This window comes from Aquila chrysaetos, chromosome 7, assembly GCF_900496995.4.
Source record: "Aquila chrysaetos chrysaetos chromosome 7, bAquChr1.4, whole genome shotgun sequence".
In the NCBI taxonomy this organism is placed as follows: Eukaryota; Metazoa; Chordata; class Aves; order Accipitriformes; family Accipitridae; genus Aquila; species Aquila chrysaetos.
This window is the reverse complement of record NC_044010.1, coordinates 32,671,756-32,687,066: the sequence shown is the minus strand read 5'-3', so window position 1 is coordinate 32,687,066 and position 15,311 is coordinate 32,671,756. Positions and strand designations below refer to the sequence as shown.

At 39.0% G+C, this 15,311-nt stretch overlaps 1 protein-coding gene across 4 annotated transcripts in view; it reads right to left on the bottom strand.

Moving 5' to 3' along the window:
- The window catches only part of SIM2 (SIM bHLH transcription factor 2), a 63,407-nt gene that overhangs the window by 18,136 nt on the left and 29,960 nt on the right, over nt 1-15,311 (bottom strand). For all 4 annotated transcript variants that reach the window (XM_030020217.1, XM_030020218.1, XM_030020221.2 and 1 more), the window contains 3 exons: nt 8,592-8,677; nt 6,109-6,308; nt 2,187-2,293 (listed from right to left, as the gene is read on the bottom strand). In XM_030020217.1, coding sequence (XP_029876077.1) covers nt 2,187-2,293; nt 6,109-6,308; nt 8,592-8,677 — 393 coding nt within the window. The remainder of the gene's footprint in view (nt 1-2,186; nt 2,294-6,108; nt 6,309-8,591; nt 8,678-15,311) is intronic.

Sequence of the window (15,311 nt, the reverse complement as noted above, 5' to 3'; positions counted from 1 at the left end):
GAATGCAAGATCCTTGGGCAGCAACTCATTATTTGTGTGGCCACATTTCCCCAGTTGCAGAGCAAACAGTGTGTATATTGATGGTGCTATAGAAATAAATAACACTAGTTCAAATGCCAGAAGCTTTTTCATATAGCTGGAAGCTAATCAAATGTTTAAAACAGGAAACACTGTTTGCTGCCAGCACACCTTAGGCAAATATTCACATCTACATTTTCCTCATAGTCAGATGTTCTTGATATATCCCTTCTAACTTGTTCTCCTCACTGTTTCCTTTGTTTTGTTCTCTGTGCTGCCTAACTTAAAGTTCAGTTGCTTTAGATCTTCAGTTTGGGAATTTTTTTTCCTCTTTGAAAAAGCAATTTGTTACCCTAGTTTAGGGCTGCCTTTTTTTTTTCTTTACTTTTTTTTCTTAATACCCTTATTAGGTGTAAGATGTTTCTCTCCAGATTTTTTCATCAGATGACACTTAATCACCAGATTGCTTTATAGAATGCTATGTCAAACTTGCCAACCTTTTACTGTTCATGTTCCTAAGACATTTACTGATGGATGGTGGGGGAGTTATAACAGTGCTCCCCAGAGGAAGTTTGTACACTTTACATCTGTTTTAATAATTCCTGTTACTTGGTATTCTAACCATGATTCTGCACTGTTCCCACTGTTGCCCAAGCGTAAGCCGTTATTTTTTGTTTCGTGGCATTTATTTGCTTTGAAACTTTCATAAATTTCTATGTATATATGTCTTGCATTTTTTTCTGGTTTTAAACTTTACAATAATTAATCTTCGTAATTCAGATACAGTATCTAGAGAACTGCTTTTAGTTATTCTGTTTGTTTGAGGTTTTTTTTCTTGTGGGAGGAGCAGGGGGGAGTTATTCAGCAAACATGATTTGTCTGTTTATTGAAAACTCCAGTATACATAGATCAAACTGGCAGCCAAAGTACAAGTCTTTTACCACGCACACAGAATTATCCATTGCTCTGCTCTAAAATGGAAAACTGTTTTCCAGAGATGATTGTGGCTATAATGGAATCATCTCCATACTGGTTGACATAGGTATTTCAAATAGTCTTGTGAAAATAATGAGTGATATTTTGTACAGGTCAACAGTCACATCCAGATGCAGATGTTAACACTACAAAGAGGATGCCCCCGACAGGACATTACCATGTACCCTGGTCATTCTAGTTTTTAGTTTGGAATGGCCCAGAATATGCAATGGTGTTTTGGTAAATATGAACTTGCTGTAAAGATCAGTTTCTGCTCTTCCAGGTGTAGCACACACTGCCATCAGCATTCAGCACTTGGAATTCAGCACTGACTTGCCAAATGCAGTTACATCCTCCTTTATATTCCAGATCCTCATGAATAGCTCATATTAAGGTGAAGAACTGACTGCTTTCTCCTTCAGGAAGCCTAAGAGAAGGATTTGACTCTGGCTGCTTTCAGCCCACAGGAGCAATCTGGAAAAAAATTCACTGACATTGGTTTTTGGATGTCATCTTTGCATCGTATGGGCTGCAGCAGACTGAGCCAAATCCAGAGTTCAGCTATTCCCTCAATTTGCTTCTCAAATTAATGTGCTACTGAATGAACTACTTCCCAAATCCAGATGTTTGAAGATATGATTAGTGTCTCTGTTGGCAGATGGGGAATTATTAAATGTGTAATTTTTTTTCCTGACACTCCATTCTCCAAACCTCATCCACATGCTATTAATGAACATTCATCTAAGGATCTTTTGGGTCTGCATTCACTTCAAACATGGGATGATTATTACTAACATATTTCGGAGGAATGGGGAACTATTGCATAATTTTTCTTTTAACAGCAGAGGCTAGTAAAGTTCAGATTTTCCCCTCTCACTCACTCACTTGCTCTTTTGGGTTTTTTCCTTCAAGAGTTCACCACCCAGAATCAAGTCCAAATTTTCAAAAGAGCCTAGATCCTTTAAGTAGAAAGATAAAAGTGGTCAGATATGTTTTTTTCAGAAGCACAGGATATTGAGTATCTAGCTTATTTGCAGAACTAATGGTTTCCTTAAGTGATAGCCAAGCACTTTTGAAAATCTAGCTCCAGTCAAGATTTGGAAAGCTTCCTCTACTTGCCAGCATAGCGCCTGTTGTCTGCAAAACTTCTCACTCTACTTAATAAGTTTCAGTCTAGCATTCTTTTTACTTACACAGGTGATGAGCATATCGCAAATGGAACACATCACAGCCATGAACATGGTGGTAGAGGGTTTTTTCTATCAGATCTTGGGGCTCATATCCAGTTAATTCAGTCACCCTGGAAAAGGAAGATTCCATAATAAGTAAAATCTCTAGGAATATTCAGTTTCATTAACCTAACATTTGACTGTGCCAATAAATCAGGTGCCTAAAAACTGCAGGACAAAATGTTAGTTTTGGAAACAGAATCTTCATCTTTATAAGAAAATAAACCCTCTCAACCCAGCCAAAGCAAGGTGCAGCTATTTCCTGGCCAGCCTTACACACAGGCAGGAAAAAGAGTTCTTTTACTTATTTCCACTTTGGCTTTTGCCACTGCCAATGCATGATCCTTTGCACAACGATCCAGTTGAGGAGCCTTTTACAAAACAATAAAACTGGTCTTGTGGACTGATGACACATTGTCATTTGCTTGTACAAACATACAAGTGTAGCATGTATGTCAGTCCATAGAAGCTGTGATCAAGGTCTATAAGCAAATTCAGGCTAACACCTAACAGAAGAAGGAAGCAGGAGCTTATTCTAGCTGAGAACATGGAAAGACAAGGAGCTATGAAGATCACAGGCTAAGAAAAGGAAGGCTGAAGCTACACTTCAGAAAAATATCCTCACATGATGATAAGTAGAATAATGGAACAAAGTTGAAACAGCAGCATCTCTGCAGATGTTAAAGAACCTGACTACACTGGTCAGACTTACACTGCGTCAGACCTGAAGAGTCAAACTTCATGGTTCAAAATGGACTTCTGTTTATTTAGCACTGTTGCTTGAGAACAAAAATCCTTAAAGTACATTGTGCAACTCAGCCATAATGATGTGGCTTGTTTACCTAGTGTTGCTGAGGGTGTTTTATGCTGTCCTAGGCTTTCATCATCTAAAAAGGCAGAACAGAGGTACCATACAAAGGCACATCTACATGAACAAGCAACACAGTCCATTAGCAGGCAATCTGTAGAGTAAAATTGTTACTGCTGAGGATCTACTTCTGCAGCAGCAGATGCATCTGCCTATTTAAATTTTGGGACTTTAACTGGGGACTAGCTCTAATCTAGGCCTGTGGACTGGCAGCTTTATAATAGTTGGAGTGCCTCAGACATGCTCTTGGAGGTTGTCTTCCAGTTTAGATTCATCCAGGAGTAATCCAGTTCACATGCCTAAGGCCTCTTCATGCCATGAACTGCAGTGCAATGAGTGGGGATAGTCAGGACATTCACTTCAAAAGGATGCTTCTGGTCTGAGCTTAAACACTAATGAGGATACACTGTATCAGAGTAACACAGTAGTATCTACAGAAATTAATACAGGGGTCTCAAGCAAGATGTGTCATTGGAAGTTGCAGAAAATGTAAACTTTGCTTACTTTTTTTTTTCTTTTGTAACTTATGCATCTTCTTTACTCTTACCCTAATGCTAAGCAATCATGTGGACCCCACAGACTGGGGACTTTACATTCTACTTGAGAGAGAGTGTTGGGGGGGGGTGGGATCCTTCTGAAGAAAATCAGAAAAACAAACAAACAAAAAAAGCCTTTGTGGTGTGATTTATTATAAATACAGTACAAATACATCCATACCTTCCCTAGCTATGCCTTCATCTGGGAAAATCCTGCATGCCTTTTCCTCAGTCAGGGATTGCCAACATGGAGTGAGCACATGTGGTCTCTTTCTGCAGGAGGATATGTGAATATATGCTTGTTTCTTCTTGGCACTGTGTGCTGTCCCTCCTGGCTTACAAGTCTAGGGGTCCAAATTCTCACTTAAGCCTATCGGCATGGTGAAATACTGGTGAAAGGTCCTGTTCAGGTTTCAGTGCTCCTTCTGACTTCAGTGCAATTAAAACAAGGGTGGCAGTTTCATCCTGCCCACTTAATTGGTCAGTACAGAAACAGCTAATCCAAAACCAAACAAAATGCCACAAACCTAAGCTAGGTATTAATTTTTCTGGAGTTGCAGCCTCCCTTTGAAGCTGGTCTTCCCATGGGCCAAAAAAACACCATTAACAGTTACGAGGACACCCAAACTTTTGAAAAGTTTGAATCTGGAAATAAACTCAGCTGCTTGACTTCCTTAACACAAACCCAAACCCTCAATAAGCCACGGTAGGGACCCCGGGCTCTGAAGATTGTTCTTTGCATGTGACAGGGCACACAGAAGGAAACAGAGCTTGCCCCGATGATCAGTTCTGCCCTCTAGAGTTCTTTAAAGCCTTTATAAACCACATAGCAATGGATGCATAGGCTGCAGTACGAAAATCAGAAAAAGCAGATCACTTTGGAGGTAAGTAACCATCTCTTTTTTCCACTGACCTTGATAAATGAACTCTTGTGTGTTTTACATTGTATCAAGTGCCTAGAAAGGCTTATTTAACTGCTGCTTCCTACGGCTTTCATACTGGCCTGTCTGCTGGGACTGTTACCTCTAAAGATCTAGCAACACTTTTCCTTGTATGGATACCAGAAACAAGCCTGAAAACAGTTTTGTCTTATTCCTAATATGTCCCTGCTCTGAGCAAATATAATTTGGTTTGCTCAGCTGGGAGAGCAAAGGGCTTTGGTAATGCTTAATACCCCTGATTGTCCTGTGAGTGGAGGACACTCATCTGCTCGTTGGTAAACACAGCCATGCAACAGTACTGGTTGTATCTGTGCTCCTGTCAACACCTCTGGTTATACTGTCTCCTTCGAAGACACTTATGTCTCCAGGCAGTTCCTCTTAGGCACATCATTTCCGTTTTTCCACATGCAAAGACATGTTGCTAAACCCCTTGTGCTTCTTTGTAGCTGTTACATTAAGTAAAGCATGCCAAAAAAAAAAAAAAAAAAAAAAAAAAAAAGGAAGGATTCCAGAAACAACTAGTTCTTTGTATTTTAGCAGCTGATGGCCCACTATCTCACTGACTTAGCATGGAAAAACAGCATGTTCTTGCATGGTTGACCTGCCATGCAAAACTTCCCCACTGTCTTCGATACAGACTCTTTTTCACTGCTACACATGAATATCATTTCTGCTTCTTGCAAATCCAGCGTGCCAGGAAAATGAGAGAGTATGTGACATACTGCTCTGCATGCGGGGATTTTAGAAGAATGATCATCTTGACAATAGTAAAATCTGTTATATTGTCTGGGAATTGGGCTTTTCCCCTCAAGGTATCTTGAAGTGCACTGTACAAAGTATCATTGTATACTAAAAGAACTCCTTCAGTTCTGGTTTTGTGCTCTTCTCTTCTTAACTGGTATGTGAGTGTATCAGCTGACAGTGGAGGCAAGGTTCTCTTTCCTCAGCAATAGCCGTTTTCCCAAGTTTTGTTTAAGAAGGCTGTGTTTTCGTGTAGTAGCCAATTGAATTCATTTTCATTCTAACCACCCCATTAGGAGGGCCGGTTTCATTGTTAAGGCATTACACTAAAGTGCAGAAGACTATGTTTTCTTACTACTCTGTCAAAAGCTTTCTGGATGACCCCAGCAAGTCATTTGACCTCAGTGTTTCAGTTGTGTTTTTTTTAAATTATGGATGGTGGCACATCCTCATTCCTTTCACTAGCTTTGTATGTTAAAATCTATGTCCTTTAAGGTAAAAATGTACTACTGCTCATCTGCCAATTACTTACAGCAAGACAGCTTTAGTTGACTCTCTGAAACTGTAGGTAACTATAGGTTAAATGGTACAGGCTCTTATATGTTGACATTCAAGACAAAGTATGGTCTATCCAGCTACCTGAAGGGCTTTGAAGACCTATATGGTCTTTGTGTTCCAGATCTATTTTGGATTGCTTTATTCTTTCACAGATATTTTGATCTGTTTGGAAACCACTGTAGCTTACGATAACACTTGACTTTTTGAAAACATTTTATGCTAGAAATGAAATAGCTGCTTACCTGGAATCTAGGAATATTAATTTTAAGTCCAAACTTGCTCTGAACATAAACATGTTACTGTGAAGTTTGATCTCAGTGATTGCACTGGGAGGTAAAGATTGACCTACAGCCACCAGTCCAACGATTTGGTAACAGGAATCATACAAAGACATATCTAGCATATACTGCCGTATCTTCAAATAGCCACTGCAATGGATCACCTGGCATGAGAAGAAAACACACTCAATATCTGATGGCAATGGAAGAGGCTGCAAGTCAGCTAACCACCCAGTTTCAATGAGGTTATAAAGCAATACACACTTATAACACAAAATACTACATAGTCTGTTAAGGCTTCAGAAGTGTGGTTGATTTATAAACAGAGATTAAAACACAGTAAATGCAGTTGTTGTGTTTACTGCCAACATGATTAATCCAGTATTAAAGCACATACTCTTTGGGGACTATCTAGACTGCTCTCTAGTTAATACTTTAAACTCTCTTTGATACAGATTTCTTGTAGGTACAATCAGAATTCCTGTCCATTAATCAAAAAATGTGGAAGTTGCTTTTTTAAATTACTCTCTTTCTCTCTCACACTCACACACACAGGTATATATAAACATTTATGTTTTAATGAGTTATTAATCTGATGAAAAACAGACACTTTAAAAGTCCAGTGGAGATTAATGCATCACATTTATAAAGATTAACTGCTGTATATGTAAATGCACTAGAAATGAGTTTTAAGTTCTCCAGTCAAGTTCAGGTGATGTTCTTTTGACATGTGACCAAGCCCAGGGTCTTGAGACCAGATTCCTGAATCCCCATATACAATTCCTAATCACAGGAGTGCTAACTTCAGTGTTAGACTGTAAAAACTCACAATGTCAGCTAGAGTGGAGAAAACTGTAACCTGGGGATGACTCCAGAACATGAAATTTATTTAATGTAGTACTGGTGTTTGGAAACCATTTGTGCTCCTGCCAATTTTCTAGTCCAAACAGCAGACATACTACACATCCTTCAGCTTAATTTCTGTATTTGTTTGACTTTTAACTGTATCCAGTGGAAAGGAATTAATTTCCACTGCATTTAGGACTCCTGAACAACCTACTAAACAGTCACCTATAAACAGGCTCCTCCTGTATAACCTTCCTTCCTCCTCTCCAATCACCAAGTGATAGTATGTTTAGCAAAAGTACAATAGCAAGGAAAACTTATTTAAGATCTCTCAGCAGATCCTACTAATTCCCATACTATTTGATTAATGAGTTTTTCCTGCGCTTCAGCTAATCAGGTGATATTTTCAAAATTACTAAGTCCTGACTCTAAGTATAATCAAAGAGAATAAATGTAGGCCATCATCTCTAGTTGAATACATCCTTAAGTGTTTCACTGCGTAAACTTTCAATAGTGAGCAAAAGAAAGAAGGTAATCCCTCTGATTAGCAGTCATAAATGGGGAGGAAAAAAAATGTACAGAGATACCACCACTACAAGCTCTACTCTTTTACCTGATTTCAGATTCAGCTTTGGGACAGAATCATTTTTGCTGGGAAGCAGCTGAGCAAACAGGGTTCCATGTAATTAAGAATTATCAGTCTAACCAGGTAGATAGCAATGTAAATAGACAGATATATGTCTGGACCTTGAACATATTCCTTAAAAGAGCTCTGCTTCTATTGCAAGCTTTTCTTTTTGTTTTTGCATGACTCAGACAAAATGAATCCTCACCAGACTGTATGTGAAGTACCCTTCTCTCCTGATGTTTAAGTGATAGAATTATACTGTGTAGCTCAAAGAGCAGCAAATGCACACTGTAGAGCTGAAAATAAGAACTACCTGAATGGCAGGTATTATTATAGAATCTCAGCATTTGCTGTGGCTTCTGATTTCATGTAATAAATAGAAAATTAATATAAATTATAAGATTAATAAACAGACTTGGTGGTTTAGTACAATTCAACCCTGACTTGATAGTAATGATTGTTTAGGGTAACATTATGGTCTCATGTATTGAGACCTCATAATGTTGAGGTAATTCTGGTCAGGCCAATGAGGTGACTTGTGCAACTGGGTGGCTGCTCAGCCAGAGCACGGTAACACCAAGGCAAAGGGATGCGGGAAGACTTCCAAGTTACTGTGTCTGGGTTCCTGCCTCACCTGCCTCCAGTTACACAGGGGAATGAGACCTAGCTGTGTGCTCTCCTTGCACCTCCATGGCTGTGCTCCAGCCAATTCCCCAGTCTGGAAGATCAGGGATCAGGATGTGGGAATGTGCCACAAAGCAAACTCCAACTCACTGTGAGAGAGTCTAGACTTGCATTACTAAGGGAAACTGCAATCAGCAGTGGCATTTGTTGCATCTGTTCTGATTCTTTCCATCACAGACTTTGCTTTCAGCTACACATATGTAAAAAAACCCTAAATAAATAAACTGGTTGCTTGTCGAATACTTGGAGGCGGGGGGGGGGGGGCGCAGCACAAGCTTATATACATTACCTTGTAGCCACTGCATGTCAATCCTGCATTCCTCTTGGCTAGGACACACTTCATTCTCAGGAAAAATGATCTCTCAATTTCATATTCTGAAAGCATAAACCATATTGCTTATTTATTACTGAAGATTTCATAACTGTCCACAACATTGCCTCTCATGATTTAACAGATGTGTTTATGTCTCAGCCTTCAGCAGCAATAGAAGTCAGCCATTCTAATTTCCCACTCAATGTCTGCCCTCAGGATTTATTTCACCTTCATGTTAGGATTCCCTGTGAAATTTCCCTGACAAGTCAGCATGACTATATCTCCAAATTTCTGTTTTTACCACCCTTCACAAGGCAATCACCTTGTTTCTGAACAGCTAGCTACCAGCCCATATTGGTAAAGGGAAGGAAACATGTCCTTTGGAGCATAGGTAAATGAAGGTACTCTCCAAAATAAAAGCAGAATGGGAAACAAGAAAATTCATTGGTTTTGTAATAATTTGAGTGTATGCAGCTAGTCATGCCCAGACTGGTGAACTTCTGGCCTCCATATGCAATATTATTACCTGTTTTACTGACTTCCAAAACCATCTTGGTAGAGGGTTTTTAAACAAATGTCTCCATGGATAACCTCCAGAAATGTTTTAAAGTTAAATATTGCTCAGGTACACACATATTTTCTGCGAAGAATAAGTTACTATTATCTTTAACATTAATTACTCCTAATAACAGTTCAGACATCGTTAATATTTCTGACTTTTTTTACTGAAAGCTGCAGTTTGGCAGAACACAACTATATTAGGAAAAGAAAACTCATTTGGTACATTTGTGAATAGGAATATCAGGGAAGCAGAGCGTTTTTTGATTTGTTGCAATGTATATTACCTCCTAACTCCCCATAGGGTTTGATCCAAAGTCCACTGTAATCATTTGGAGTCTTGCTTTAATTTGATTTAACTGTTGAGTTGTATTCTTGATTTTTGTGCATCCATCACTCAATTAACACCTCTTAGCCACACACCTGCAGTGGTTGGAACCTCAGACCACTACCTGGAAACCAATAAACTCTCTATATTAAGTTCTGAGTTTAAAGGTCTGAAGATACAACCACAGAAAAAGGATTTAGCGAGGAGGGAAAAGAAATGCAATATGTAGTGCATCTCAACTAGTATCAGCCTTCCTGAGTATTTGAATTTTCCATCTATCTTCCTAATGCAAATTAGATCTGTATGGGGAAAAAGGCACTTAAATGAACTGGCACATCTACTATAGAGTTTTAAATACAAATGTATACAATTTGGTGGGAGGAAGGCATACAGTACAGATTGCTATTGCTGAAGCATGACCTCATGAGTAAAGGATGGATCTGGGAGTTGGGAACATCAGTGCAATTCATGGCTTCAATATAGATTTTCTGTGTGACTTAACACTAGGGCTTGCTCTCTTTCTGCTGCAGTCCTATGCACACAAAATGAAGGTAACTTTCTCCCTTCAAAAGGGCAAGGGAGAAAAATAATTAATGCACAGTAATGAGGGTACAAAGACCATCTTTGGACATGGACTGAGTTGCTAGCAATTTTAATGACTTATATTCTTCTATAAAAAGAGATGATTAGTGGAATTGGAAGCAATGCGTTAAACTTCTCAAATGTCCTGCCACAAGACCTAAAAGAATCTCTTTCAGTAACAAGCTCCTTCCAGGCACCTTATTTGTTAGCCCTCTATTTGCTGCTTCCTTCATTTTTAAATGTTACTGCAGACTAGTGCACTGCTACAGAAACACTCAGTCAGCTCTAACGTCACTCTTCCACCAGGACTAGGTTATGATGCACAGTGCTGTCTTTAGCTGTCTATAAAACTAGAGTAGAACCCAGACTGTATGATAACATTTTTTCTTTATTATTTAAAATTGGTAATTATTTCATTATTTATGAAGAGGTCTTGTCTCCCTGATTTCATGATGGTAGATTGTAAGCAAGAGGTCCCCCTGGAACACCAGTCCTTGTAACTAGCTACAGGCTCTCTAGGAAGCCAGGAGGGTGATTAAAACAATTCAAGGGCAAACATGCTGTGTGGTATAGGAGGACAGAGTAAAGAGGGATATAGTTGCACCTTAGTAATAAGTGGCATGGGGAGGGAAGGGTGATAGAATTGTAATTCAATAGTAGCTGCATGTGATTTGAGAGACTGAAGAGTAATAATTAGTGGATTTGTCATGTGTAGTCAAGTGCAAAATTATAAGTGTAATTTAATAATGATGTGTTTATTAATTATTGATCATTGAATTATTAGGTTTTTAGTAGTGTGTTGCTGAAGCAAAAAACACTAGTCTCTTAAATCAGTTACATCTCATGCCTGCAATCTAGAGGGAAGAGTTACCCACGAGGAGCTCATCTGTGAGCTTCCATTTTTGAGGCTTGAGCTAGCTGGTATTAAGATGCCTTCAGTAAGCAAAAGGAGAGATGGTCCATGTGGCCAAACAGAATCTGGGCCCTGAGTGACATACTGCCTTTTTACCTGAAGAGGTCAAAGTAGTGTATACATGATGATACTCCTCCTGTGTGTATTAAGAATGAGTGTTTGTGTGTGTTTGTGTTTGTGTGGGAGCCCAGCATTGCTGTAAGAGTTGCCATTTTGGGGTGGAGGGAAATCAGAATGAGTCTAAAGGAGAAAAAGAGAGCCTGACCATTCTTGGATGGTCTGGGGCTGTAACAACTGTTAATGCAGTTATTTAGTAATGCAGCGTGTCCCATAGCACAGGTGGATGCAGAATGCCACAGCATTTTTAACCAGCCAGCTGGGATTGTTATATGACTGGTTAAGGCTAATGGTTGTGTCAAGGTGCCCAGTGAATAATGTGCAGGTGCTACATGGCATCTGGCATCTTGTTTGCAGGATTGGAGCTGAAGAACACAAAAGCTACCAGAGGGAGATCTTTGTGAGTGTGTGTGTGTGAGTATAAAATCTACTAGCAAGCTTTGAGACTGACTCGCTGGCAAGGAAAAGCAGGACCAGGCCATTCATATTGTTTATGCTTATGTGAGTGCTATTAGTGTGTATGTGGTGCCAGTAAAAGCACTGTTCTGCTGTTCATGTTGATCTGTCATTGGTGGACTCTGTGCATGTATGTGTGTTTGTGCGTGCCTACTGGGAATAAAACCATCTCCAGACCTGATCAAGAGACTGCAAAACAGAAAGGAGCAGTAAGACCACAACCCTCACATAAAGAACCTAGATGTGCAAGACCGTGAACAGTTAGAATTAGTATTCATATTAACTGATACCTCTGCCAGTGTGACTCCCCAATACCCTTGAAAGTAGCAGAAGGGGATAGCAAAGCAAAAAAGAACCAAAGTATATTTGTAATTGTAAAGCTGACTGGGAAATAAAGAGGCCAGGTATCCTGCTGGATGCTAACACTGTCATCAATATAATGCAAAACTTAAAATATCACATCCAGGCTGTACCTGATGCAATTAAGATGGTCTCCTCTGATGAAGAGAATGTAGAAAGAAAACGAGACACTTAAAGGTTTAGCAAGCAAAGAGGGAAACACTGAATATTCAAATAGGAGAAATCAGATGAGCTGTGAGAAGAGTGATTACTAATGCATGTTGTTCTGCTGCAGAGGTTAATCACAAAATTGTGGGGAGATAGTAGCCATGAAAGCTCAGTTATAAAGCAGGAAAAAAGGCTGTAGCATAAAGACCCAGCACCTACTGTAAAAGCAGAATGACTGGAGATGTCCAGGGATGTAGCAAAAGTCTCAAATTAGGGAAGACAGAAAAACAGTAAATGTAAAATAAGCACTCCAGACTTGAGTAAGAGGTGAATGTAACCAATTTTTCTTAAGAGCTAAGTGATTTTATCAGTCAGAATTGTTTTGAAAAACTGCAAAAATATAACGACATAAAGCATCTAGACCTAGTAATGTAATTATTGATATCACTAGTGTTCTTTCAAGCAAACATGTAAGCACAGCACATATAAATAACAGAAAGAATCTTAGGCTATCAAGAAGGTAAAAGAGGTTTGAAACAGAGAAGAAATCAATCAAGTGCTACCAGTTCTTAAGTAGTTAAAAGTTGAGAGAACTGTGAGTTAAGCACATATATATGAAACATAAGAGAGAGAATAATGAATAGTAAAATGTTATGACTGAACCAGAATATAAGCAACACTGAAGGAAAATAGCCTTCTTAATTATAAGAGAATCTTCATACCATCTAACAACCGAAGCTTAACCACTGTATTTAATTATTCTGAAATGTTAACTATATAAAGGCATCACTGTAAGTGATGTTAACACCTGTCCTTTAAGTGTTAAGAAAATGATAAAAATCTATGTATATACTATGTCTGTTTGTTATAGAGAAAAGATGAAACCAATAGGTTGCAGACATCAGCTAATGAAGGATGAGAGATGAAATGCTACTGAGTAGTCCAAGGAAGTCTTATGGAGATGTTCCAGCTGAGTTAACACCAAAACCCAAACTATTAATAACAATCTTTGTTGTTTTTTGTCTTCCATATGTATCACAGAAGAAAAAGTAATCCATTCAAACTCTATGGATATTGATAACTACATATTGCTCAGCTTTGCTTTTTTTTTTCTGTTATGAAAAGGGAGAAAAAGAAATAAAACCAGATCCAATGTGAGGATATTTTCATCTCTAACAAAAGAAACCCCATTTCTCTGGATAAGGATGTACTTCATATTATTATTAGTAATAATGATTAAAAGAACACTATTATTGTAATCTCTGCATATGTATGTACTCTGTGTGTGTTTGTATGGACGTAACTTGATGTATTTACAAAATAGCATTTTTAGAGCTGCAAGAAACAAAGAATATTTCATTACATATAGCAGTGGCTCCCATGGTGAACTGTACATTCCAACTATGCCTTCACAACGCCTGGAACTGAGACAACTGTATCTTCACACAGTGTGGTATTGGGGATATTTTAGGTTGCAGTAAAACAATCTCATATGTAAATTCACATTTGTCACTGCAGAAGGTATTATATATTATACTGCCCCATTGACTACAGCTTCAGAAGCAAGCTGAAAAACTGGAAAACTGACAACAAGCTGAGTAGAGTAGAGTAGAGTAGTTCAGTTGGAAGGGACGTACAACAACCATCTAGTCCAACTGCCTGACCGATTCAGGGCTGACCAAAGGTTAAAGCATGTTGTTAAGGTCATTATCCAAATGCCTCTTAAAAAGTGACAGGCTTGGGGCATTGACCACCTCTCTAGGAAGCCTGTTCCAGTGTTTGACCACCCTCTTGGTAAAGAAATGCTTCCTAACGTCCAGTCCAAACCTCCCCTGGTGCAGCTTTGAACTATTCCCATGTGTCCTATCACTGGATACCAGGGAGAAGAGATCAGCATCTCCCTCCACTTCCCCTCCTCATGAAGCTGTAGAAAGAAATGGAGTCATCCCTCAGACTCCTTTTCTCCAAACTAGACAAACCCAGGTTCCTTAGCTGCTCCTCACAGGACATGCCTTCCAGCACTTTCACGAGCTTTGTTGACCTCTTCTGGGTGCATTCAAGGACCTTCACATCCTTCTGAAACTGTGGGGCCCAGAACTGCACACAGTACTCAAGGTGAGACTGCATCAATGCTAAATGCAGTGGGATAAACACCTTTTTTGACAGGCTGGTTATACTGTGTTTGATGAACCCCAGAATGTGGTTTGCCCTCTTGGCTGCCAGGGCCATATTCAGTTTAGTGTCAACCAGCACCCCCAGACCCCTTTCTGCAGGGCTGGTCTCCAGCCACTCCTCTCCCAGCCGCTTGAGGTTTCAAAAAAGTGAGCAGTCACCACATGGAGATGGCAAATTTTGCTGCAACTCATGTTAAATTTCACTGTTGTTGTATCTCTTACTTAGCACCATTTCCTTCAAATACCTACTATTCCAGCAAGTCCACCACATAGGCTGAAATTTGTTTAATTGCACCTTCTCTAGCATTTGCCATAGTCACCTGTAATTCTGACAAACAGCTGTGTATTGCTATGAAAGGTTTTAACAAAATTTTCCTTTATGGGTCTAAGTATTGCAGCATGGGTTTGCTTTTCCATCTTTGCCTTTATTGTGTACGTCAGCATCTATTTTCCCTCTTTACCTGAATGTGACTTGCTTCCCTCTCCCAAACAATTTTAAAGTAATTGGGAAATTGATCCTTCTTTTCATATGTGAGTTAAATAATTTTCAAAGTTTGTACATTCTTCTGTTCAAGTTTTTTTCAGAAGATGAGTCCACAAAATGTCTCAATAACTGCTATAGCTAAAAAGAAACCTCCGCCCCTACTCCTAAATTGCTAAGTATCTTGAAAGGCTCTGATGATAGCTTCCTGAACAGTAGACCAACCCTCTTAGTACAGCTTTTAACATTTCCCAGATCTTATTGACATTGTGTTTATCTACTACAGGAATTAAAGATGAAAAGCAGAGCTTTAGGGTTCTTTCTAAATGTTTACCCTCCCATTTTTGGCGTAGTGCTTTTTTTTATCCAGTTACATGAAGCACGATCAGAGGCACTATTTTTCTATTCCAGCCGCTTCCCATATTTATTGTAACTTGGATTTACTTTTGATAGCAAATTTCTGATTTTGTTTGCCCTGTATCAATGTTTAACATTTGAAAGCAATTGTCCTCTCCCCACTGCTTCACAAACTTTTATTGAAATGTTTTTAAGGATGACCTGTGAGAATCTCAGTTTTTAT